Source organism: Schistocerca americana, chromosome 7 (assembly GCF_021461395.2).
Source record: "Schistocerca americana isolate TAMUIC-IGC-003095 chromosome 7, iqSchAmer2.1, whole genome shotgun sequence".
NCBI lineage: Eukaryota > Metazoa > Arthropoda > Insecta > Orthoptera > Acrididae > Schistocerca > Schistocerca americana.
Genome location: NC_060125.1, coordinates 115,551,989 through 115,579,546, shown reverse-complemented (window position 1 = coordinate 115,579,546; position 27,558 = coordinate 115,551,989). Strand labels below are relative to the sequence as shown.

Here is a 27,558-nt window from a genome sequence, read left to right as displayed (position 1 = left end):
CCAACTGAGGCGCCAGGTGGAAATGGCATGGCAAGCCGTTCCACAGGACTACATCCAGCATCTCTACGATCGTCTCCATGGGAGAATAGCAGGCTGCATTGCTGCGAAAGGTGGATATACACTGTACTAGTGCCGACATTGTGCATGCTCTGTTGCCTGTGTCTATGTGCCTGTGGTTCTGTCAGTGTGATCATGTGATGTATCTGACCCCAGGAATGTGTCAATAAAGTTTCCCCTTCCTGGGACAATGAATTCACGGTGTTCTTATTTCAAATTCCAGGAGTATAGTTCTAAGTTCTATGGCACTGATGACCTCAGATGTTAAGTCCCACAGTACTCAGAGCCATTTGAACCATATGGCGCCCTTCGCAACCAAGTTAGTGCAAGCATCTAGGCCAGAGTTCGTGTTCTCATACTGCTAAGTTATTTATAAATTTGACTCGATACAGTAATCACTGAAACAACATCACACGCCCAGTCATCTCCTGAAGTTTCATTTCGTTTCCTCCTCTCCTCCCGGGTCATTTACTGACCTAGTCAGGCAGAGAATATTCTAATCAGTGAAGGCCCTATAACACTCGTTTGAAGTACTCTAAAATTTACCTTTCCGTCTGTCGATTTCATCCCGTTAACTATAAAGTATTGAGTTCTATCTGGTGCGGTAAGTGTTGAGGAAAAAATAAAACTATTTGTAGCACACTATGTATTTTATTCACTGCTTCAGTAAAAACTCGAAAGGCGGCTTGTGTAGAGGGCTAATTTTGTCAGAAGAAGCAGAGTGTTGCGCCCGCGGCCCGCGTCAGAGCAGCGGGGGCGTCGTGTCGGCGTCCTCGAAGTCCTGCAGCGGCACCTCCTTGCTTTGGTAGATCTGCCCCAGCACCGACACCGACGCCTTCGCCGTCCTCGGCCGCTCTGGGTCGTCAAAGTCCACAGCGTACAGGCCGAACTTCTTCCTGTAGGACGCAAAACAAATCGCACCAGATATAGTGGGTATTAATGAAGTGAGGTGGCAGAAAGAACGAGACTTCTGTCAGGGCAGTATGAAGAATGAAATGGGAGTAATGTGAGAGTTAGCCTAATAATGATTAAGAAAATAGGTATGTGGGAAAGCAACTACGTGTAGCATAGTGAACACATTACTGTAACCAAGACAGAGACAAAGCCAATTCCCATCATGATACTACAACTTTATAAGCACATTACATCCATATATGATGAGGACACTGAAAGAATCTATGATGAGATAAAACAAATTATTAAGATAACTGGAGGAGACGAAAATTTAATTCAACTGTGATTAGACAGGAGAAAAAATAAGAAAAAGTGAAAAAAGTTCAAGGAGAACATGGACCAAGAGAAAGAAGTGGAAGGGGAAGCCAGCTGGTAGAATTTGGCACATAGTCACAATTTTAAACATTTCTAACACTTGGTTTAAGAATCATATAAGAAGATTGTGCATGTGGTGATGAGCTGGAGACACCAGAAGGTTTCAGAGTGATTTTATAAATAAAAGACAGAGATTCTGAGACCAGATTTTAAACTGTAAGACATTTTCAGCAGCAGACGTGGATTCTGACCGTAATTTATTTGTTACTAACTGCAGATTAAAACTGAAAAACTGCAGAAGCATAGGAAATTAAGGAGAAGGGGCTCGAATAAAAAGAAAGGAATTGAGAGTGGGTCTTAGGGTCAGCATCAGGCAATATTCGACTGAATCAGTGGAAAAGAATCCAGTGAAACATGAATGGGTAGGCTTCAGATAAGGTTATTGAGTGAACCCATCAGAGTGTAAAAAAGGCAAAAAGACAATGCGTCGATGAAATCCTTGGATTACTGAATCTAAAGCAAGAAGAAGGAAAATACAAAAATGAAGCAAATAAAAGAGGAGTATGGGAATAAGACGTCTAAAAATGAGATGAGCAATAAATGCAAAATTGCTAACCAGGAATGGTTCTAGGACAAATGGAAGGCTGTACAAGCAGTGATGATTTAGCGAAAGATAAATGCCGCTTTTAGGAAAATTAAAGAAACCTTTGGAGAAAAGAAAAGCAGGGTTATCAATATAAGGAGCTCAGATGGCAAGACAGTACTAACCAAAAAGTGAAAATTGAAGGGTGGAAGGAATAAACAGCTGCATAAGGGAAATAAATTTGAAAGCTACATTAAAGAAACGGAAAAGAAACTAAGTGAAGATGAGTTGGGATATATGATATTTTGCTAGAGAATTTGGTAGAGCAGTAAAACAACAATGTGGAAACAAGACCAACTGAAGTAGGTGACATTCCCTCAGAATTATTGAAATCTTTGAGAGAGCGTGTTGTTATAAAATTGTTCATTCTGGTGTGAAAGGCATGATTCTCGGCGAAATACCCTCATACTTCAAGAAGAACGTAAGAACTGTAATTCCAAAGTTGACAAGTACTGACAGGTGTGAATATTAACGAACTATAAGTTAAGTAAATCATGATTGAAAAAATAATGACACGAATAATTTACAGAAGACTGGAAAAAGTGATAGAAGTCGACCTCGAGCAAACTCACTTTGTGTTACTGAGAAATGTAGGAACACGCGAGGCAATACTGCACCTGTGACATATCTTAACAGACAAATTGAAAAAATGTAAACTGACGTTCAGTAGCATTTATAGATTTAGAAAAAGCATTACACACTACTGACTGGAATATACTCTTTGAAATTATATGGCTATAAGAGACAAAATACAGTAAGTGAAAGGATATCTACAATGTGCAGAGAAACCAGACAGCAGTTGTAGGAGTCGTAAGACATGAAAGAGAAGCAGCAGTTGAGAAGGATGTGAAATAGGGTTGTAGCATACAATGTTTTTCTGACTGTACAGGGAGCCAGCAGTAAACGAAACCAAGGAAAAATCTGAAAGGGATTATTAAAGATCATGACGAAGCAATAAAAACACTGTCGTCTGCCGACTACATTGCGATTCTGACAGAGACGACAAAGGACTTGAAAGAGTACTAAAAGATAATGGATGGCGTCTTAAAAAGGGGTTATAAGGTGAACATCAACTAAAGTAAAATAAGCATAGTGGAATGGCCCCCTTTGTGCATGATATTACAACAGGCTCTAGATACCAGCTCTCAGGTTGATGCTATATTCCTCGACTTTCGAAAGGCGTTCGACTCAGTTCCGCACTGTCGCTTGCTCCAAATGTGCGCGCTTACGGTCTATCCGATGACATATGGCGTTGGATAGAAAGTTCTCTAACAGACAGAGAGCAATACGTCGTCCTGAAGGGAGAGACTTCAACAGAAACAAGCGTAACATCAGGTGTGCCCAAGGGCAGCGTAATAGGTCTGCTGCTTTTTACAATTTACATAAACGATCTGGTTGATGGTACTGACAGCGGCATTAGACTGTTTTCCGATGATGTTGTAGTCTACAGGAAAGTAGTATCACACGAAAATTGTGGACAAATCAACGAGGATTTGCAGAAAATAAATGCGTAGTGTAATGACTGGCAGTTGTCTCTCAATATTAGTAAGTATAACCTACTGTGTATAACAAGGCGAAAATCCCCATTAATGTACGAGTACAAAATAAATGCCCACTCTTTGGAAGCGGCAAAATCCGTCAAGTATTTGGGTGTGACTATTCGAAATGATCTCAAATGGAACGATCAGATTACACAGGTAATGGCTAATGCGAACTCTAGATTGGGGTTTATTGGTAGAATCCTGAAGAGATGGAGTCCTTCAACAAAGGAAATTGCTTACAATAGTTCAACCAGTCTTGGAGTATTGTTCGTTTGTCTGACACAAGAGATTGAGAGGGTCCAAAAAAGAGCGGCAAGATTCGTTGCTGGTACATTTGACCATCGCGAGAGCGATACAAATCTCATAGAAAGTTTGAAGTGGGAAACACTCGCAGATAGACGACGTGCTAAGCGGAAGGGGCTGCTCACTGGATTCTAAAACCCGATGCTCACCGGGGATGTAGAGCATATATTATTACTACCAACTTACAGATCGTACAATGATTACCTTTGAAAGATAAGGGAAATTAGAGCTCGTACTGAGGTGTTCAGACACTCGTTTATCCCTCGCCCGATCCGTGAGTGGAACAAGGCGGCGGGGGGGGTGGGGGGGGGGGTGTAATATGACTGGCACGAATAGTGCCCTCCGCCACACACCGCTTGGTGGCTGGCTGAGTATATATGTAGATGACCGAATTGCAGTAGGAATTCTGACTCTAAAGTAATAGACGAGTATAGTTGATTGAGCAGCAAGATAACTTATAATGGCCGAATTAGGGAGTATATGAACTGCAGACTGGCATAGTAAGAGAAGAGCACCTGGAAGAGAGAAATTTACAAATTCCGAATATAAATTTAAATGTTAAGAAATGTTTCCTGAAGGTAATTGTCTGGAGTGTTGCGTTGTGTGGAAGTGAAAAAAGGACGATAATCAGTTTAGAAAAGAAGAGAATAGAATTTTTTGATATTTGGTGCTGAAGAAGAATTCTGAAGATTAGATGAACAGATTGAGTAGCTAATGACGAGGTACCGAACTGAAATTGGGAAAAATGAAATGTAGAGCACAGTTTGATTAACAGAAGGGAACGATTGTTTGGACACAACCAGAGGCATCAAGGAATAGTTAACCTGGTAGTGGAGGGAAGTGAGAGTGCCAGAAATTGTACAGTGTGCTCTTGGATGGAATGGAAGGAGCAAGTTCAAATAGTTACGCAGAAGCGAAGAGACCTCCACAGGCCCGATCAGCCTAGAGTACTGCATCAAACCAATCTGTCGACAGATGCCCACGAAACAACAACACATCAACTCTCGTATCCTGCATAATGGTCCATTATCTGGAGGAAACTTCCCAGTTTGGTGATTTTTTAGTTTGAAGGCAGAAAGGAAGGAAAATTAGGTTTCAACATCTCGTAGACACCGAGATCATTACAGATGGAGAACAAGCTCTAATTGTTTCGAGGATGGGGAAGGAAATCGGCCGTGCCCATCCTGATATTTGCCTGGAGCGATTTGGGGAAACCACGGAAAACCTAAATCTTGATTACCAGATGCAGATTTGAACCGTCGTCCTCCCGAAAACGAGTTCAGTGTGCTGCTCACTGTGCAATCTCGTTCGGTGTTTTTTCCGTCTGACAGCGGAGTGAAATACGACCCATGTGTAGTGTTCAAACACGGCGCTGACTGCACCTACTGGAATCGTAGTAGGGTCAGTGTCAAAAGTTTCTCCAAAATAATATAATCTGCTCAAAAAGAGACCTGCGTGGTCTTTTCTAAAATAATAACCTCTTGCCCAGTACTTCATTCATAAAAGGAAACAGCTACGAGCATTCATCTGTGTAACAGAGGCGAAGGTCTCAGTTCCGGCGTCAGCGCAGTTGGGTACGGCGCTCTCCAGCCGTGGACGGGACTGTGACGCCTAGGGAGGTCGTTTCAAGCTCAGACTGTGTGCTCACAGTGACTTCACGGCATGAAGGATTGTCAGCATGGGAAAGCTGGCTATCAAACTGGCATTGACCACAAGGACGTCATTCGAATGTTTAACCGCTATCGTGGGGCACAAAATTTTAACGATGTTTCTCGTAGTAGGCTCTCTACTAAATTTGGCTTTTAGGTCCCTTGAGGAGAGCACAACAGAACTATGTGCTTCCGTTTCAGACGCAACTGGGTGGTCTAAGACAGCCAGCAGTCATTTCCATATTCAATTTGCCTTCTGAAGTCCGTTAGAACAAGGGTATAAACCTCACAGCAGTGTTGCGCGTGAAGACAGTAGGCAATATGACAGAAAGGATGCTGGGTGAAAACAGCTTCAGATGCTCAGTAATGTGTAGGATTTGTTTGACGCATGGTGAACATCATACAGGAACGTGGAGGTGACCAGGTACCATTCCACATCTGACAGATGCAGCCCCACAGGTTCATAATTTTGGTAAGTTGTTGGATCAATACTGCGAAAGTGTGTCGAACGGCTCTCACGTTGGCTGAGGGTAATCCATAGGTTGTGCAGTACTGGGACAAGTACTCAACCCTCTGCGATGCGTTCGGCTTTGGAGAGGATTACGCACTAGCACGTTGGACCTACCTAGTGAGTACTTTTCTTCAAAAATAGAATGATCTACGATATCTGCGGCCACGAACCTGACTGAGCGCACTTAGGAATACCTGAAACTCGCATTGTGTCATCAGAAGAAGATTCCTCACGCACTGGATGACATAGTGGGAGGCATGAAAAGATGGAACCAGGTATGTTACAATCCGTATGGTGATATAATATGGTACTGAATAATTGGAGTCCGCAGCTCGTGGTCGTGCGGTAGCGTTCTCGCTTCCCACGCCCGGGTTCTCGGGTTCGATTCCCGGCGGGGTCAGGGATTTTCTCTGCCTCGTGATGACTGGGTGTTGTGTGATGTCCTTAGGTTAGTTAGGTTTAAGTAGTTCTAAGTTCTAGGGGACTGATGACCGTAGATGTTAAGTCCCATAGTGCTCAGAGCCATTTGAACCATTTTTGAATAATTGGAAATTTATTCACTGGCAGTAAATTATTTGACATCAGTTGTGTTAGGTGTAGATGTACCATCTGTAGATGTACTATCTTTTAGTGACTCATGAAAATTTGTGCCAGATTGGGACTCGAATCTGAATTTCCCGCTTATCTTGAGCGGTCGGCTTAACTACATCAGCTACCCGTGCATGCTCAACGCACTGACCCGAATCCGCATACGTCACTCTGCCTATATCCTTTGCTATAGTCGACTACATTCGCCAACTAAAGCTCATGAACATTATTAATTGGACTCCCGCAACAGAGAGAAGAGAACTACGATGAATCAAGACTAATGTCTTTTATCATGATATGCCCACCTAGGCTTGTGATACTAACTTAATTTCTGAAAGAACAGGCATTGTTGACGATCCACTATTATACCAAATAATACGAAATTTATTTGCTGAATGCAATTTCTTTCACATCGAATGTATTAGATATATGAGTACTACCACTTAGTGACACATGAAAATTTGTGTCAGACCAGAACTGAAATCCGAATTTCTCGCTCATCGTGAGCAGTCGCCTTGACCACTTCTGTCAGCCACGTGCACAGCTTGCACTGACCTAAACGTGCATGTGTCACATTTTATACGTCCTTATCCCATAGTCCACTATATTCATCATCTAATGCTCGCCAAAATCCAGGTTCGAATCCAGGTCTAGCACAGATTTCCGTGTCACTTATTGATAGTATCTACATCTACATTTCGCAAGCCACCCAACGGTGTGTGGCGGAGGGCACTTTACGTGCCACTGTCATTACCTCCCTTTCCTGTTCCAGTCGCGTATGATTCGCGGGAAGAACGACTGCCGGAAAGCCTCCGTGTGCGCTCGAATCTCTCTCATTCTACATTCGTGATCTCCTCGGGAGGTATAAGTAGGGGGAAGAAATATATTCGATACCTCATCCAGAAAAGCACCCTCTCGAAACCTGGACAGCAAACTACACCGGGATGCAGTGCGCCTCTCTTGCAGAGTCTGCCACTTCAGTTTGCTAAACATCTCCGTAACGCTATCACGCTTACCAAACAACCCCGTGACGAAACGCGCCGCTCTTCTTTGAATCTTCTCTACCTCCTCTGTCAACCAGACCTGGTACGGATCCCACACTGATGAGCAATACTCAAGTATAGGTCGAACGAATGTTTTGTAAGCCACCTCCTTTGTTGATAGACTTCATTTTCTAAGGACTCTCCCAATGAATCTGAAACTGGCACCCGCCTTACCAACAATTAATTTTATATGATCATTCCACTTCAAATCGTTCCGTACCCATACTCCCAGATATTTTACAGAAGTAACTGCTACCAGTGTTTGTTCCGCTATCATATAATCATACAATAAAGGATCCTTCTTTCTATGTATTCGCAATACATTACATTTGTCTGTGTTAAGGGTCAGTTGCCACTCCCTGCACCAAGTGCCTATCCACTACAGATCTTCCTGCATTTCGCTGCAATTTTATAATGCTGCAACTTCACTGTATACTACAACATCATCGGCGAAAAGCCGCATGGAACGTCCGACACTATCTACTAGATCATTTATATACATTGTGAAAAGAAATGGTCCCATAACACTCCTCTGTGGCACGCCAGAGGTTACTTTAACGTCTGTAGACGTCTCTCCATTTAGAACAACATGCAATGTTCTGTTTACTAAAAACTCTTCAATCCAGCCACACTATGATCTGATATTCCGTAGGCTCTTACTTTGTTTATCAGGCGACAGTGCGGAACTGTATCGAACGCCTTCCGGAAGTCAAGGAAAATGGCATCTATCTGGGAGCCTGTATCTAATATTTTCTGGGTCTCATGAACAAATAAAGCGAATTGTGTCTCACACGATCGCCCGCATCTCGTGGTCGTGCGGTAGCGTTCTCGCTTCCCACGCCCGGGTTCCCGGGTTCGTTTCCCGGCGGGGTTAGGAATTTTCTCTGCCTCGTGATGGCTGGGTGTTGTGTGCTGTCCTTAGGTTAGTTAGGTTTAAGTAGTTCTAAGTTCTAGGGGACTGATGACCATAGATGTTAAGTCCCATAGTGCTCAGAGCCATTTGAACCCTTTTTTTTCTCACACTATCGCTCTTTCCGGAATCCATATTGATTCCTACAGAGTAGATTCCGGATTTCCAGAATTGACATGATACGCTAGCAAAAAATACAGCTGATGTCAAAGAACTCACGGTCAGAGCACAAATTTCGAATGATTTCGTACAGCTTTGGATCATCAACATCTGTTTTTTCAGACATGCAAGCAAGTGTTACAAAACTACACGAGCATATAACAACAACAAAATAAGTCCCGATTCCTCGCATTCTCATTCTCTCTGGCGTGGGTATCCAGCTAATAGTGTTAGTGAACATTAGGTGATGAATTCAATAAACTGTAGCACAAGGATGTAGACAATATGGCGTATGAAGGTCTAGGTCGATCCAAGGGAGCGTGCACGGATGGACCAAGTGGTCAACGCAAGTTTATGCGGTAAGTGGGTTATTTGGATTCAGGTCTTGCTCTGGCACAAATTTTCATGAGTCACTAAAATAAGTACATCTACACATAATACACCTGATCTCAAAAAATTCGCAGAACAAATTTAGAATTATTTTTTACAACTGTGGATCATCAACAAGATCTGTTGTTACGTACATGCAAGTGAGTACGGTACTGAACTTTACACAGCAGCAAATCAGCAAATTTCTACTTCAAAGGTGTGCACTTCCTAACAGTCTATTACAACGGTGTGAGCCAAACCGAGGGCTCGTTGCTGTAATCATACTACTTGCCACAGCCTGCTGGCGCAATGTTGTGCTGCACTGCCTCCAAAAATGGTTCAAATGGCTCTGAGCACTATGGGGCTTAATTTCTGAGGTCATCAGTTCCCTAGAACTTAAGAACTACTTAAACCTAACTAACCTAAGGACATCACACACATCCATGCCCGAGGCAGGATTCGAACCTGCGACCGTAGCGGTCGCGCGGTTCCAGACTGCAGCGCCTAGAATCGCTCGGTCACCTCGGCCGGCCACTGCCTGCCTAGGAGCTACAACAGAAGTGTCCAGTGGTTGTACAATAAAGTTTGCGTGAACCGGGACGCTTGAGCAGCGTTGTGATAGGTGGCGTACTTCAGATTTCAGACCTGCGGGCCGGCCGGTGTGGACGAGCGGTTCTAGGCGCTTCAGTCTGGAACCGCGTGACCGCTACGGTCGCAGGTTCGAATCCTGCCTCGGGCATGGATGTGTGTGATGTCCTTAGGTTAGTTAGGTTTAAGTAGTTCAAGGGGACTGATGACCACAGATGTTAAGTCCCATAGTGCTCAGAGCCAGCCAAGTGTGGGGCATTAGTTTCATTTGCAATTTTAGCGCGCAGGTAGTGGTGCGTTCAGATTTTTGTTATCATTTATGTGTAAAACGTTGTATCAGATTAGTTGTAACATGAAGACATTAGTGATGTCGATGGAGGGTGTTTCGTTGTAGGGCGGGACCGACGTCTTCAGAGGGCACTGTTTAAGACTGAAGACGCGTGCTGGTCTGTGCGGTGATACAGCCGCACGTCTTCGGTCAGGGAACATTTTCGTATCGGTGGTCGCGACACCGAAATATATCGCGTGACTTCACTGGAGACTTAGAGTTATCCTGCAGTGGCCAGGCCTCTGTTATTTTCGCCGGATGTTCGGCGGAACTTCTGATTTTGCGTGTGAATTTGATTCGGAATTTGTGTTAGTTGATTTGGAATCTGAGTTAGTTAACTTACTTTGCGACTACAGGACTGCGAGGGAGGAGTGCAGATAGTCTCTCAGGAAGATGTCAAGCGGATTTTTATGTGCTTCTTTGAATCGAAACATTGTTCGTTTATTTTCGGAGGATTTGGGAGTTACGCTATGACAGCTCTGTCTTCACTAATCCCAATAACCGTTTTGATGCTTGTTATTAGCTCAGGATTCCTTATTGCTGAGAGGTCCAGTGTGATTCAACAACCGTTTACTGTTCATGGACTAATTGTACAAAATAATTTCCGGAGAATGCGTTTAGCATAATTTGGCATGAGGTATGTAATTTCGCCAACTTATCGAGGATAAATTGAAGTTACGGCCAACGATTTGAGCATTAGTGCTTTCTATTATCCGTTGGAACTCTGGTACTTTTCCAATACACTATGACAATTTACAAAAATGGTTCAAATAGCTCTGAACACTATGGAACTTCACATCTGAGGTCATTCGTCCCCTAGAACTCGGAATGGCTGGTTCAAATGGCTCTGAGCACTATGGGACTTAACTTCTGAGGTCATCAGTACCCTAGAACGTAGAACTACTTTAACTAACCTAAGGACATCACACACATCCATGCCCGAGGCAGGATTCGAAACTGCGACCGTAGCGGTCGCGCGGTTCCAGACTGAAGCGCCTAGAACCGCACGGCCACCACGGCCGGCGACAATTCACAAGTGTTATTCACATTCCTATATCAATGTTCTTCCTGTCTTCAATCTACGCGCGTTGAGATTGAAGACCTCTCTGTGTTTCCCTGTGACCCTCTAACCTGAATCCCAGCCAATCCACGCCACACAGCGCCCGCTACCCGTGCAGCTGACTCTTGTGCGTAATGGACTCCTCATCTATTTGACGGAAACCAAACTCGTACCATCTTATGGCGCAAGTTGAGGGATCTGCGGTCTACATCGTCGTAGAAGCGTCTGAGCTTCTTATTCAGAACCTCCACTTGGATCTGTAGAAGAGGTTTGCAATCGGTTCTGTCGACTATGCTGCAAATGGGTGAGCTCTGCTTTCATCTCGCAAGCAAATCTTTCAGCCTTGACCATTTCAGATAGCTGCTCGTAACCAGAGAGACTCTCTTCGATCCAAAGCAAAACACATTATTGGTACTGACGTGAGCGGCCACCTGCTGTTGTCTGCACCCTGTGCTCATAGTGGCATCTGGAAGGATGTGTTTCGCACTTGGAATGACTCCACTCAGTATGCACACAGAGTGCACACTGGATTTTTCCCCTCCTTGGCAACCATATCCCTAAGGGGCTCCAAAATGCACCTAACATTGGAGCCCCCAACTACCAATAATCCTACCCTTCGTGACTGCCCGGATCTTGCAGGCTGAGAGGTTTCCTCTGGAAGAGGACAAGCTATTGCATCTGGCTGAAGGACAGTGACAACCACAGGCAGCACCTGGAAATTGTTTGCTAGGGTAAGAAGGGCGGCTTTACGTTCAGCTCCCTGGGAAGTCTTTCACTGCCTGCCGCGTCCTGAGGCAACCTCCCAGTCGACCACAGGTGAGGGGTGAACCTCAATGTGAGTAGTAACTGGGCTGGCCACGACTGCAGACCTTTCGGCGGACTCACAGGTCGTGTTGAACGTCCGTTGGATTCGCAAAGCTGGCCCACAACAGTGATGCCTACCCACTGCAGCCTCAAGCTGTGTAACCGAAGCCAACACAGCCTGGAACTGAGAGTGAAGTGTCACCAACTCGGCTCGCATCAGCTCACGGCAAACACAGTTCCTATCCTTACTAAAGATCGTGAGAAACTACTCCACACAGACGAACTAAGACTAGTAACATCCCTGCAGTATTCTACTGTAGACAGTAACGAAAACTCAAGAACAGATAGCGCCCAAATCCTGTCTGTTAGACGATCTAAGTAGGCCTCCCGGTCGGCTTCCCCACAAAATCTTTCACAGTCTGCCTGTCCTCTGAGCAATCTCCTACTCGACCACGGGTGACAAGTCAAATTCAGTCTGGACTAACGGGGGATGTGTGGAACGTGCTTTGTGTCACCTGGATTCCCACGTCTGGTCCCTGACAGTAACGCCCATTGGCGACAGTGTCAAGCTGTGTAAGCGAAGCCAACATTGCCGGGAGCTGTGTGCGAAGGGTCACCGACTAGTTCGTATACGAACGCAGTGGTCACACTCCCTATCCATGCCAAAGCCCAGATGTTGTTTCAACTTGCCGAAAAGATGGAATTCAAATGATGCAAGCCCGCGAAATTCCGATGGGCATCATTCCACTACAACTGGACCGTGGTCCGTGGTCCGTACACCGCCAGAGCTTCATGGTGAATTTCTGTGCAGTTTAAACGTTGTGCCTACAGGAATCGTACTGTTGCCCGTACTTCAGTTCTGAAGTATTTTTCCAGCTGCCACGCCATTTTTACTCCCAGACTGTGGTGCAGCTGCTACCCGCACCGAAGCAGAACTGTGTGTGCAAGACACCTGGCACACGTAGCCTCGTCTGACAGCGCACTGCTCTTTCTGCGTAATTGCCTTTTTCTCTCAGACGATGCGTTCCCACCTGTTTCGGGAAAAATGTGTTTTCGGCAAACTGATAAAAGCGAACAGAATGTTAAACTGTATATTGCATGGAATCAGCTGGAAAGTGGAAGAAAAAAGGAAGATCAGGGTTTAACGTCCATTGATGACGAGGTCATCAGAGGCGGAGGGAAGGATAGCAAGGGAAATCAGTAAAAGTTCTTCTGGAACGAAAAGTGCCAGAATTTGCCTCAGCCAATTGAGGGAAACCACGGAAAACATGAACCCAGATGGCCGGACGGGTATTCCAACTGCCGCCCCCCTGACTGCAACTCCAGAGTGCTAAACACCGAGCCATCTCGCTGGCTGGTAAAAGTGGACAAAACGAACTCAACTTCAGTATTTCAAACGGTAACACAGCTAAGGAAGAGTGTGATCATAAAGAGTTCTCAAAACTGAACATTTTTGTTCAAAAATTCGGTGACATCATCAAAAAACTCTTCGTGGAAACGCGCCACGTCACACTAGGCAAGCAAAGCCAACTGGCGAGAGCTGCCGGTAGTCGGTGCAGCTTGCGTTCCTCCTCGTCTCTTGCCAGCACTCACGTCTAACAGGATACGTCGTGGCTGTACGTTCTTAAAGACTGGTGGTCCTCAGCTATTCGTTCAGTAATGACGTACTCTAAGAAAGAGTTATCCGGAGAAGAACGCCAGAAACAAGCACGGGATTTTGCGCAGGGATACGTTTATATCGGCGCGGACACGACACGATTTTAAGCGACTTGAGGCACGGACTCGCAACTATGTTCAGGTGCAGCCTGCTCACAATAGCAATTAGCCAGTCAGTTGACGTGTTGGAGTCTATGTCAGTGCAGATAATCTTGCTGCACTAAGTCTCGACACACTTATTTCTACAGGAAGAGAAGTACTGGATTCCAGGGTGAGTGCAAGTACCGCCTGCCCTATTTCACACGATAGTTGATTACGTCCACATCACACCCACGTTCATCGGGCATTAAGCGAAGATCATTTCCAGACAAGATTCGCCTTCCGAACTTGTTTTATCACTCGAAATATGGAAGTAGCCCCATTCGTATTGTGGACTCGTGAAGCTACTTCCAAATCTAATGGCTAGGTAAATATTAAGAATCCTTACTGTTCGTCAGAAGGAAGTCACAACTGGTTATGTCCACGGGACATCGGGAGCACAGAAACCTGGTTTGGTTTCATCCATGTCAAAGTTCTCGAACTTTATTTTTACTGATGAACACTTAAATGGTGGACGCTGCTCTAAAGTTATGCACCACGCAGTGACAGAAATACTAAAACGTTTTCGACCGGCACCACTGTTGTTAATGCGATTGTATCAAAGTGTGAGTGTGCACAACTATTTTTCTTGATTGCCAGGTGTATCGTTAATCAAACTTTCCGTGGTCAATAGGTCGGTACGGCAGTGTCAATGTCTTGGACGCCATGCTCTCTACGTTAAACCACATACATTATCTATTTCGGGGGGGGGGGGGGGGGGGGGGGGTGATATAAAAGACATTTTATCAGCAATGCTCTACGAAGCGAAATGTGATGAAAGAATTCGCCAAGTATGTGCGTCGTGGATGCAGGGATACTCCACGGAGGTCAAAGTCACAAAGGGAGGGCGAGGCATGATTTTGTTTAGAACAGGACGGAAACAATTTTGAGCACCTGTTATAGTAAACCAAAACAAAAATGTGTAATTTTCTAATAATTTGTTAGAAATCTTGGAACGGGAAGTGATTTTTTCATGTTAGTTGAAAGTGAAAGGAATAGCCTTTCCTGTACTGGAACATCAGAAAGCACGTCCATTATCCTACAATTCTATTTCTTTTCTCCAGACTGAGTTTTTAACAATATTACCGAAATGGTGCAAAATAAGAAAGAAGTTTCTTTCACAAAAATGTTCTGTTGTGTAACCTCTTTTCAACATATCAACATTTGCTCCAGTATTCCTCGATACCCAGAAGTGGGCTCTGTCTTCTCCATTTCCCAACAGTTTCCAAGCAACGTAAGAGACACCATAATATCCATCTTTACCGTTGTGGTTAAAACACATTTTACCTGAAAAGGAGCGAACGCAACGTTTGCAAGGAAAAGTGTCTATTTGTTGAATCTGAAACACACTCTATATTTTTAAATGCTGTTGTGTCCATCATGGAGGCATGTGGGTAACGTACAATCTCTACAAAAATTTCGGAATAAGATATCGAGGGGGAGTAATAAAAAAGCTTGAGATTAGGGGAGAGTAATAGTATATGCGGGCGATGCTTCATAAATCTGATTAAGAAACAAGACACTGTAGCTATTAGATGACTTTTGCTATTTGGGCCACAAAATAACTGAGGATGGCCAAAGTAAGGAGGCTGCCAATAGAAAGAAAAGCGTGGCTAATATAAATTTAAATGTTACGGCTTCTTCTCTGAAGGTATTTGTCTGAGGTGTAGTCTTATGTAGAAGTGAAAAGTGGACAATAAGAAGTTCAAGCAAGAAGACAGTAGGAAATTGGGACATATGATACTACAGAAGAATGCTGAAGACTAGATGGGTGCAGCAAATAACTAACGAAGATATACTAAACCGAGCTGGAGAAGGAAGTAATTCATGGTACAACTTGATTACAGGAAGTCAAGGCGTCAAGTTTGGTGGTGGTTATGGTGATGAGGTGGTGGGTGGGGGGAGTAAGAGGCGGTAGAACCTGCAGCAGGAGACCAAGGAGACCAGCAGTGAGCAGGCTCAAATGGATGTAGGTTGCAGAAATGAAGAGACACAAGCACAGCGAACTGCACAAAACCTGAGACGAACAGGCAGAAAATGATGAGGATTTGGACGAACTGTTAATGGAAATGGACAGATCGCTTACAGCAAAATCTGGACAAGGATAAACAAAACAAAGAGAAATTATAGAAGCTCTAGAAATGAATTAAAATTTGTACCATGACCAGGACTTGAACCTGGGTCTTCTTACTTTCTAGACAGGTGCGTTAGCCATTATACCATCTTGAGCTTATTTTCCCCTCCTTAGATCGTCACTATCGCCGATGCTCTCCGGTGTTGGAAAACCACGCCAGTGTTGGACATGATGGGTAAAATCTTGCCTGTAGCTCAGGCGTAGATGGTCTATAGATTTGATATGATTAAATTTTCCTTGAGACATTTGTGTCTCATCTCTATTGTACATAAAGAAGAGACTCAAATGTCTCAAAGAAAATTTGATTATATCAAAACAAAGAGAAATCAAAGAGAGAGTACCCCAAACGACAACAGCTAACTGAAGATTAAAAAGTGAAAGAATTCCGCCAAGTTTAACATCAGGATGCAACCAATAAAGTCCTTAAGCACAGGCTATCTTTGGTGAAGGAAGCCTCTGCCAAGAGAAATAAACTTGTCTCCAGATGCGCTCCAGCAGTCAGTCTCAAGTCTTGGAACTGTTCTTCTCAGGCCCATAACCGTACGAAACTGACGGGTGGACAGCGAGAGAAAATGGGAAGCAGATAGTGGGAGAATTCGAGAAGTGAGCCGGTAAAAGTAGATTCGTAAGATAAACTACACGTTAAAGAGATATTACCCAGGATATGTACAAAAGAAAGAGACAAGTTGGTGAGAACGCTTTAAAATATTCCAGGCTTGCTAAGTTGAGATCTGGAGGGATAAGTTTAGGGGAAACTGACAGGGAAGAATATTCGTAGCATGTACAGTAGAAGAGTTTTTGAACATGTCAGTAGTGGAAATTTAAAGAGATGTGGAAAGAAGAAATGTAGTTTGGGGTAAGAGCCCGAACCGTGTAGAAAAAGGAAACGGAGAAAGCTGTAAACGCTTGTACTCACGTATATCCATCCATCCACTCTAGAGTATCGATCAGGGCCCAGGCGCTGTAGCCGATCACCGGTATTTCGTCCTCGTTGATGGCTCGTAGAACGGCGGAGAGGTAACCCTGAAAATATCCCCAGTAGTTGGAATTAAGACTCGTTTAATAATTGGTTTATTTTACATGTACAGATTACGTGATATCCATTGCCCATCCAGTATTTAGCAGGCATTACGTCTGGTCATCTGCGGCCGGCTCACTCTCTTCTGTTTTTGTGTCCACCACCAACATCAGCAGGTGTTATTCGACCGCTGTGTCTCCACTTTGGCATCTGGCGTTTCCACCTTCGAGGCGTACCTTACAAAATCAGTTTATTCTTTGGCACACAAAAAACGGCAGTAGATAATCAAACAGTGACTTTCTGTTTAGTAGCATGATGCCATCCATGGTCCTATGAGAGTAACTGTTGCTATACAGATGGACTAGGTGCAATAGCCAAGAAACAGAAAAACTCAGCTCTGTCAGTTATTTAAAAAGTACACCATCTTCGATGAATACATCGCACCAATGAGAAATAATAAACAAGAGGGTAAGTTCTGTTCTTTGACGTGTATAATTAAAAAAATGTAATCTGGAAAACCATACAGCAGACTTATTATACCGTGATTAAAGCGTAGTTTCTGCAGGAGAGATGGAAGACACCTTCCGTTATACCAGGAAGTGAAATTGTTGATACGGAGTCAGAGGGACTGTTTAGCTAATTTGAGGGCAAAGGACGAATGACAAAGAATGCCTGTCATCGGTTTATTGAAGTAATTACATAGAAGGGGCAAATTTTGGCATGACAGCTTTGTACTGGAGGTAAGTGATAGATACTTGGGGCACTCCAGCATCTGCGTGAAAAATTCGGTAATCAAATTGTTTGTTGTTGAATAAGATAGACAGTTAGTCAGGAGGTAAGCAGTTGGAAAATATAACTGATTGGAAGTGAATGCCAGTGATGTTTGAACAGGGGGGCGGAATAGCATATGGGGATAAAAAGTGGGAGTATCGACACTCGTTGTATTGTTGCTACAGAAAGCGGACTGGGTAGAGGAAATAGGCATCTTTGGGAGGCTAAGACGGAAGCCACACCGGGTAGTGGATAGAGACAGGTGTAATCCAACATATTTGTGGATATCTTTACAGTGCCAACTAAGGCTGCCAAGTAAGTAACCACAGTGCGTTGGTGTTTAGGAAGTGGATGTGGGAGTGAGATAATTTGTGCAGCTATCACACCATTTGGGTTAAAGAACTGGGGGAAAGAGTAGGTTTAACAGAGTTTGATAAGACTTGGAAAGAAAATGAGCCTGTTTGTGGAGCTAGTTTATTATTACAATGAGGTGGAAGATGGAATGTGGCGATAGCGGTATTTGTTGGTGTGTGTGAGAGCGTACAAAAGTGTAGATGTTTTGCAGGGCTATTGTGATAAATCGGTCTATATCTTCAGCCGCTGGAAAGGTATTAAAGGAGCATTAAGGGTGATAAGGAGGACGTTGGGATGTATGGGTACAGTGTACTCTGGTTTCCTAGTAAGTGGCCTCAGTTTATTCTCTAGGGAACGTGTGGAGTGGAGTGCGGTTAATAGTAGGTAGAGAGTCAACGTTGAGGCATTGCCTACGTAGGTGATGCGACTTGTAACGAGGTCAGATGGGTGGAGTTTTACATTCGTGGGTTTCTTGGTCGTTGTAATGCATTCTATCACTGGGGTCTGGGTTTCAATGACATTTTAAATAAATGAAGGCTCGATTTTGGATAAGGAGGTCGAGAGTGGTTTGGTAATTTCATCAACAATAAGCAGGAAACTAAATAAGCAACTTCATTTATACTGGGTAAATTTACTCCACGCTTGTGTGAGAATGCAGTTGGCATTAAAGAATAGAGACATGGAAAGATATCTGCCATTATTTGCCGCTCCTATCCCCGTGAAAATACACTGTGGTGATTGAGCTGGTACCCATAAAGAAAGATGGAAGGAAAAGGTCGCTAACAAGGTTATTAGTGACTGAGCCGAAGTTGGGACTTTACAAGAACGAGAAAAGATTTCGGCTGTGACAATTTAAAATGAAATAATTAAGTGAAAGTATGGAAATACAAAATTTGGATGCCCGGAAGGGATTTGAACATCCAAATGGAAAGCACCCTATGCCATGCACCATACAGTGGGTGGCAATAGGCGAAGGAAACTGGTCGTCTGTCGCAGAGTGTAGCGGCGATACTCACCGTGTGGTAGTGGATGCGGCCCGTGTCGTTGAGAACGCCAGGGGGGTCAGCGAAGCCGTTCTCGGTGATGAAGATCTGGTAGTCGGGGGTACTGGCTGTGCACCCAGCGGAGAAGCTTGCGCAGGCCCCACGGTACATCCTGAAACCGAAGTGGGGGGCATCAAGGCGCAGTTTTAAGAGTAAAGCAAACAGAGTCTGTTGCAAGACTCATTGGGAACTCCGGAGACCCTAAGAATTCTACATGTGACTGAAATGAACCTTGTACTACAGATCAGATGCACGGTAGTAACACATTCCTAGGGTTGCGTAACAGTATTTTTTCTCCTGAGTTTGAGGATTCAGTAAGGCGTAAAGTCGATACGTGCTAAGGTCAGAGACACAGTGGACTGCTCAATCCAAAGTATCCGGACACACCTCGGTGATGCGGAACTGACAACTAGGTCTCACAAAAGGCGGATCTGCCAACAAAAGCGGAGGCGGGAAGTAATTTGCTGTCAGCAGACAAGCAGTGACAGCGCAATGACTCGGTCAGGATAGCTCAGTGAGATTAAATGTGAACTAAACGTTGAATGTCAGCTGACTAACAGATCCATTAGGGACTTTTCAACCCTTTTAAAACTGCCACAGTCGACTGTTGGTGATGTGACCGCGAAGTGGGAAATGCGAAGGAACAAGCACAGCTAAACCGAGATCAGACAGACCCCATACATTCTCGGATAGCGACCGTCGACCCTTGCGGAGGATGGTTGTAAACAATCGTAGGAAATCAGCGGACGGACCCTCCAATGAGCGCTACCAGTAGTGAGAGTGTCTCCAGTAGAGTTCAGGCCGTAATAATGGCAAAGGACGGACACAGCCCATATCAATGTTCACTAACAGGAGTCCGGATACTTTTGATTAGATAGTGTACGTCACTGCGTGGAATCTAAGAATGTCTGAGCATGCTCCCTGGGACGAGGAAGACAGAGAATACACACAACAATTAACTGACTGAAAGGTGACTGCTGAAAGATGAGAAGTTGTGGTAAGAGAGGAAACATCGGGGAGCTGTATCCAGCTAGTCAGAAAATACGATTAGCTAAATCGGGAAAAAAGATCACTCCAGTGCATGACATTTCAATATTTACAGAGCGCATGCGATGTAACACAATATGAAGAGGAGCCTGTGACCGCGGCAATGAGTCTCGCAAGTTACCAGGAAGACATAAACACAACACATAGATATCGTATTAATTGACGTAAATCCGGCTGATGATCGGTGTTTATACCTCTGGACGGCGTAGTAGAAGTAAAATAAGTTGTGACTGGTAGCCGTAAGCTCCACGTTTCAATCGCTGCCAGTAATGTTCGCGGTAAAGCTTAATCAAAAATTCATCTCCTGTCCCCTGAGTCCACAAGACAGTTACGGCGTGGTACATCCATTTCCTGAAAGCCCCTCATACCATCCCGTTCAGGCTCAACTGACACTGATATCGCACACGTCTACATCTGTATCTGTACTCCCAACGGATGGTGTGCTGTTACGTTCGCGAATGATGTGTGTGAAGAACGATTGCCAAAATGAGTCGCTGAGCGTCCATATGACCTACAACTTTCCTGATTTTGTGGTCTGGTCATTTCGTGATACATATCTGGAGGGAGTAATATGTTGCCCGATTCTTGTCGGAACATATGGTCTCGGAATTTCGGCTCTGTGAACCTTTCCGCAATAAAGAACACCTCTGTTTTAGCGTCTGCCAATGGAAGTATGTTTAACATACCCGTAACGCCCCGCCCTTCGTTGGAACTACTCCACCGCTATTAGTACAATCTGGTAAGGGTCAGACACCGATGAGCAAGACACAGAAAACGGTCGAACAAGCGTTTTATAAACGTCTTCTTTCGTGGACGAATTGCATTTTCTTGATATTCTTCCAATGAATCTCAGCCTGAATTTTCCTATAATTAGTTTAGTCGTACATTCCACTTTAAGTCGCTCCGGAGGATCACTTCTAGCTATTTTGCGGAGGTTATTGTTTCCAAGTACTTGTTTCCAGTGCCGTAATCGTACAGAAAAAGATGTCTTCGCATATTTAGAAGCAATACGCTATATTTATTTACGTTAAGGGTTTGCTACAAGTCTTGGGATCTACAGGTCTTCTTGCGTTTCCCTACAATCTTCAAGGATTGCAATTATGATGCAGACGATGGCATCGTTAGTGGAAAGCCTCGAGCAAAGTACGACGTTATCCAATGCGTCATCTATAATGTAATATGTTTAAATTAAAGTCTATCGCTGGGTTTTTCTGTGGAGCCCATATCTCACGTATAACCTCTGGAACTTGTGTAGGATTTTTCTTTTTTCTAATACACGGACTTATTAACGAGGAAAAATTTGTATACCTAATTCATTACCGCCACAGAAGTTGTCGCATAAACATAATGTCACCCATACAAACACAGGGCTGGTTGCTAGTTTGTATATGTACACGGTACACCGTAAATAGCAACGACTCAATATCAATCCACCTGGGTATCCACTGAAATTACCTTCACATCGATTTAGTTCAAAACGAGTGTTGAGTATATGTCCCAGCAAATCCTGAGTCCAATTAGGAATCTCGCCAAGTAATGGGTAAGCTCATATTATGTTTACTAAACGAGAGCGCGGAACTGTTGTCGATTGTTTTCCGAAACTGAATTAACGCAGCGTGTACCTGGGCTCTTTTGTCTGTTTGTCTACTGAGTTCTGCGCCTCATCGGCCGACAAAGCGAGGTGAGTGTCGCAAGACCTCTGTCTGCCGAATCCATATTGATTTTTACGGAGAAGATTGTCATTTTCCAAAAAGATCGTAATTCACGAGCTTAAAACAGGTCCTGTTATTCTAAAACAGATTGCCGTCAACGATATAGGCCTACAATCATGTACTCTTTGACGTCGATGAGGCATTCAGGCATTTACATTCACATTCCATCTCGTATGTCGTCGGCCGGAGCCCGGCGTAAAACTGTCCTGTGTTCTGTATATCTGTACACCGCGTCTCTCTGCCGCACATCTACATCTACATCTAAACTCCAAAAGTCACCATTGGCAGAGGGTACTTCGTGTACAAATGTCACTTCCCTCTTTTACCGCTGCAGACGCTAAAGATCCTCAGGTAGATCGAGTGTTGTTAAGCCCCGCTGTGAGTTCGAATCTGTCTTTGTTCTTTTTGCGAGGTAGACGTAGGGGGAAGCAGTAAATATGTTGGTTGGCTCTTCTAGCGACGTATGCTGTCCAAATTTTAACAACAGATCACACAGTGATGCAGAACGACTTCCTTGTTGCGTCTGACACAGGAATTGGATCAGTGTATCTGAGAACGCTTTGGCGATCAATTAAGAAATTCCTAACGATGCGAGCTGCTTTTCTGTGGATATTCACTATCAGTCTTAGCTGGTAAGCGTTCCATACAAAGAGGAAACACTCCAGTGTCGTAACGAGGGTTCTGTAAGTGTTAATAACTTATTGCTGGAACATAGACTGGTGTCGAAAATTAAAGTAACCAAAGGAAATTATTCACGGTTGCTCTTATTTTGTAGCAAAACAGTATAAACAGGTGACAGTAAAATAGAAACAATGTAAAGAATACATAATGTAAGCAGACTACAACATGCATAACGGTAGACAAAATTTTCTTCCTTTCTTCCAACTTAACGGATTGGCACACACATTCCGACAACTGGTCAATGTGCTCAGTATGGGGTGTGACCATCTATGGCAGCAATACAGGTCTGGCAATCTCATGTTGAGGCAGTAACGCCCATTCCTCCCGCAGAGCTGCCCACAAATCTTAGAGATTGGCTGGTGGTTGCAACCCGTGTCTCTAGTACATCCCAGACGTGCTCTATGGGATTCAAATCGGGAGAGAGAGAGCAGGCCACGCCATCTGCGCAGTATCTCTTGTTACCAAGAAAACATCAATCACCTGTGCTCTATGAGGTCGAGCATTATCGTCCATCAGTAGAAGTCTGGGCCCACAGCGCCAACAACTGCAGATGAGGTCCCAAGATCTCGTCGCGATACCCGACACCAGTTAAACCCTGTCGATTCATCCGTACAACTTAAAGAAGAGGTGTTCGAGTGATCAACATAATTTAGGTGCACACAATTAGGGATCCCCTTCGATATTGGTTTCTTTCCACAATGTTTGGATTGAGAAATCGTGTTCAACGTTCTCTCCAGATGAGAATCCGTCGAGAATCAGACGAAAAGAACGTCAACACACTGTGTCGCGTCCAGGTGGCATGTTGACGACTCCACTCTAATAAACGTTTCCTTCTGTGAAGACGCGTCAGAGGTACACACACTGCAGGTCTCCGACAATAAAGGCGACTCTGCCGAAGCCATCTGTGCACCGATTGCCACGATACAACGGGACGCGTCAACGCTGCGCGAAGTCAGATGCCTGTAGCCGTGCAGTACTAAGGGGATATCGTCTTACCCTTACAACTAAATAACGGTCCTCTCTTTCGGATGGTCGGCACTGCGCTGGTCTTCGGGATACTGTCTCAGTCTCTATAAACTGTCTCCACTCCCGAGAGACAACGTGATGATTCACATTAAGCCAGCGAACCACATCAGTTTGTGACTGCCCTGCTTCTATTCTCCCTACGCTCCTCACCGCAGAGAGGATGATAGGCGTCTTCTCTGTGTCATTCTGCACCGTCTGTGGCTGTCAGTGTGCGATTTGCAGGGGGGGGGGTCTGGGCGGAATTCCCCCCCCCCCCCCCCGCCCTCTGCATCAGACCATCCCCCTCCTCTGGTTTTAGTTTATGCATCCCAACCTGGGATGTTTATTTCCCATGCACTGGAGTAAAACTCATATAATTTAAATTTGTGTAGCCGAACACTGAAAGTTTTTAATACAGTCTTACTACACTCCTGGAAATGGAAAAAAGAACACATTGACACCGGTGTGTCAGACCCACCATACTTGCTCCGGACACTGCGAGAGGGCTGTACAAGCAATGATCACACGCACGCCACAGCGGACACACCAGGAACCGCGGTGTTGGCCGTCGAATGGCGCTAGCTGCGCAGCATTTGTGCACCGCCGCCGTCAGTGTCAGCCAGTTTGCCGTGGCATACGGAGCTCCATCGCAGTCTTTAACACTGGTAGCATGCCGCGAGAGCGTGGACGTGAACCGTATGTGCAGTTGACGGACTTTGAGCGAGGGCGTATAGTGGGCATGCGGGAGGCCGGGTGGACGTACCGCCGAATTGCTCAACACGTGGGGCGTGAGGTCTCCACAGTACATCGATGTTGTCGCCAGTGGTCGGCGGAAGGTGCACGTGCCCGTCGACCTGGGACCGGACCGTAGCGATGCACGGATGCACGCCAAGACCGTAGGATCCTACGCAGTGCCGTAGGGGACCGCACCGCCACCAGCCAGCAAATTGGGGACACTGTTGCTCCTGGGGTATCGGCGAGGACCATTCGCAACCGTCTCCATGAAGCTGGGCTACGGTCCCGCACACCGTTAGGCCGTCTTCCGCTCACGCCCCAACATCGTGCAGCCCGCCTCCAGTGGTGTCGCGACAAGCGTGAATGGAGGGACGAATGGAGACGTGTCGTCTTCAGCGATGAGAGTCGCTTCTACCTTGGTGCCAATGATGGTCGTATGCGTGTTTGGCGCCGTGCAGGTGAGCGCCACAATCAGGACTGCATACGACCGAGGCACACAGGGCCAACACCCGGCATCATGGTGTGGGGAGCGATCTCTTACACTGGCCGTACACCACTGGTGATCGTCGAGGGGACACTGAATAGTGCACGGTACATCCAAACCGTCATCGAACCCATCGTTCTACCATTCCTAGACTGGCAAGGGAACTTGCTGTTCCAACAGGACAATACACGTCCGCATGTATCCCGTGCCACCCAACGTGCTCTAGAAGGTGTAAGTCAACTACCCTGGCCAGCAAGATCTCCGGATCTGTCCCCCATTGAGCATGTTTGGGAATGGATGAAGCGTCGTCTCACGCGGTCTGCACGTCCAGCACGAACGCTGGTCCAACTGAGGCGCCAGGTGGAAATGGCATGGCAAGCCGTTCCACAGGACTACATGCAGCATCTCTACGATCGTCTCCATGGGAGAATAGCAGCCTGCATTGCTGCGAAAGGTGGATATACACTGTACTAGTGCCGACATTGTGCATGCTCTGTTGCCTGTGTCTATGTGCCTGTGGTTCTGTCAGTGTGATCATGTGATGTATCTGACCCCAGGAATGTGTCAATAAAGTTTCCCCTTCCTGGGACAATGAATTCACGGTGTTCTTATTTTAATTTCCAGGAGTGTATTAATACTATTAATATGTTTGCTTATTAATTTTGAAAAAGTGTTATGTAGTAGTTAAGCATTTCAAAACTTTTAGAACTAAAGCACCATTCTCATGTTGTCATTGTTGCTTTCGTCTAAGGTGCATCATCCGTTTGCTTGCGAGGGAAGTAGTGTGGCAGTCATAGCGCAGCAGTCGTACCGCAGAGTTGGGTGATCTGGGGCTGAAATTCCCACCCCAGGCCCTGACACAGGGTTGCGACCGGGCTGGTGCCTGTGCGAACATTTACCGTTAGGCCACCTTTTGGCAACGGTATGGAGCGGACTAACGCGCCTGGGACGAAAGCACACATTACTAAATAACGCACCATCGTGTGCTTCTAGTTCCTAGGATACTGTTTCGTGGACCTTCTTTAAATACTCTTCTCTTCCACCATCGTTTTCTTTTCCTTTGGTTTTCATTTCCGTTGTTAGCTGCAGTGCAATTACCAAGTAGGCCGCCGCTGCGATACTTTATCGTCATTTACACTGCAAGACCGACACACGTGTGGCACAAATTCTGTTGCTTTGGTACAAATTAACCTGCCGCATGCAACATACACCGCAAGATGTTGCCTTTTGTAGCATGCTACAAGGCGACGCACGCCACATTTCCGTAGCATGCCACATTGTTGCAAGACGTCGCCCCAGCGTAAACGAGGTTTTAGAGCCAGATCTGTATTGTATGGTGGATGTGATGCGTTGCGTACGAAACTAAAACCTGCAATCAGATCCGAACGTCGTGGAAAAGTGTGAAGAGGTGATCCTGCAGCAAGATAACGCTCGCCCGCATTCTGCCAAACGGACAGCCGACGCAAAAAGAAGATGAGATTCGAGGTGCTGGAACATCCACCATATAGTACAGACCTGGCTCCAAGTGATTTTCACATGTTTGGACCCTTAACGGAAGATTTGAAAGTGATGAAGACGTCATTGCTGAAGTGCAAAATTGGTTACAGATGCAACCGAAAAACGTATTTTCTGAGGAAAAAAAAAAAAAAAAAACTCGTAAAACGTCGGGAAAACTACATTAAGTCCAGGGAGGTTACGTAGAAAAATAACGCATGTTTCAGTTTTCTATCATCAGAATGAGTACAGCTTTTCACAAATGTGCCTTTACTTTTTGAATTCTCGTCGTATACCTGTATGTAGATGATTTTGTAAATAAGCTTTACCTATAATGAACTTTTAAAGATACAACAAGGGATGGCTTTTCTGATAGTGCATACGCGAGCATAGTGTGTTTCGGCATTAACATCTATTTATAAATAACTGTTTAACCATGGGTAACGCCGCTGTCCAAGCTAGTAACATATGTAATTATACTAACCCCCCCCCCCACTGTTAAAAACACAAATCGCACACTGGTGACTGTGGATATGGAACTACCCGGTAAGCACTACGCGGTTTGATAGGTGTCCTGCTGTCACCGTGGCCGCGGTTGTCCGTCACCAGGAATGCCATATTCCCTGAGGAACATGATAGTACGAACATCTATTGGCAGTCTGTATGGTTATACCGTGAATCAGAGAGAGGACGTGGAAATAATAGTTTGTTGCTTTAATTTTGGACAGCAGTGTAGTTCTACACATCCACAACGTTTCAGTTCATTTGGGTTATTGTTTTTGGGTGTGGCAGTTTTCACAAGCGTTGTTGTAGTTAACATTAACGCCTGATTAGAAGTTCAAATTTCTACTTCGTACTTCATAAAGATGTGTGGCGCTGCCTCCAACTTACCGTCATTCCTTCGCCTGTCGGGTAGCCTTCGATGGGCGATGTGACGACGGCCGTGTCGTATGCCTTGGATGGGATTGAGCCTTGCAGTCCTGATGTTATCAGCGAAGTTGAATAGTGGTTAAGCCCAAAGAAATCAGCGGTACCTGCGAGCAATAATACAACGCAATGTGAGTTGTAACACCCTTGTGGTTATCTGGAACCTAATTCCAAATAGACCCATTGATTCTGGAACAGTACATTACACTGTGATATTCCAGAAGTCTCGGGAGGTCGATGGTCGGAACGCATCGTTGACAACGTTTCGCTGTTTCTCATGCAACACATACTGCGTTCATAAGTTTTGCTCTGTGTGTAAAGCAACCTTCTTCTCAAACTAGAAAGTGTAACGATATGATTCCCAAATGCCTGTCTTCACTGAAGGCATTCAATGCTGTAAGAAGTAGCGACTCATGCAGAATTACTGTCGTCTAATTACAATCAATTACCAGACACATGGCCGGAGAGACGATTTCCTGACAATTCACCTCACTGCCTCACGTCGTTTCGAGGATGTAGCAAAACGGCGCCTCCATT

General features: G+C 45.0%; 1 protein-coding gene across 1 annotated transcript in view; it reads right to left on the bottom strand.

The window, feature by feature from the left end:
• Positions 1-688: 688 nt before the first annotated feature.
• LOC124622564 (myrosinase 1-like) overlaps positions 689-27,558 on the bottom strand; it is a 118,665-nt gene continuing 91,795 nt past the window's right edge. Inside the window, exons 8-11 of the mRNA XM_047148307.1 lie at positions 26,986-27,128; positions 18,910-19,048; positions 16,667-16,773; positions 689-953 (exon numbers count right to left, since the gene is read on the bottom strand). Coding sequence (XP_047004263.1) covers positions 18,956-19,048; positions 26,986-27,128 — 236 coding nt within the window. The 3' untranslated portion in view covers positions 689-953; positions 16,667-16,773; positions 18,910-18,955. The remainder of the gene's footprint in view (positions 954-16,666; positions 16,774-18,909; positions 19,049-26,985; positions 27,129-27,558) is intronic.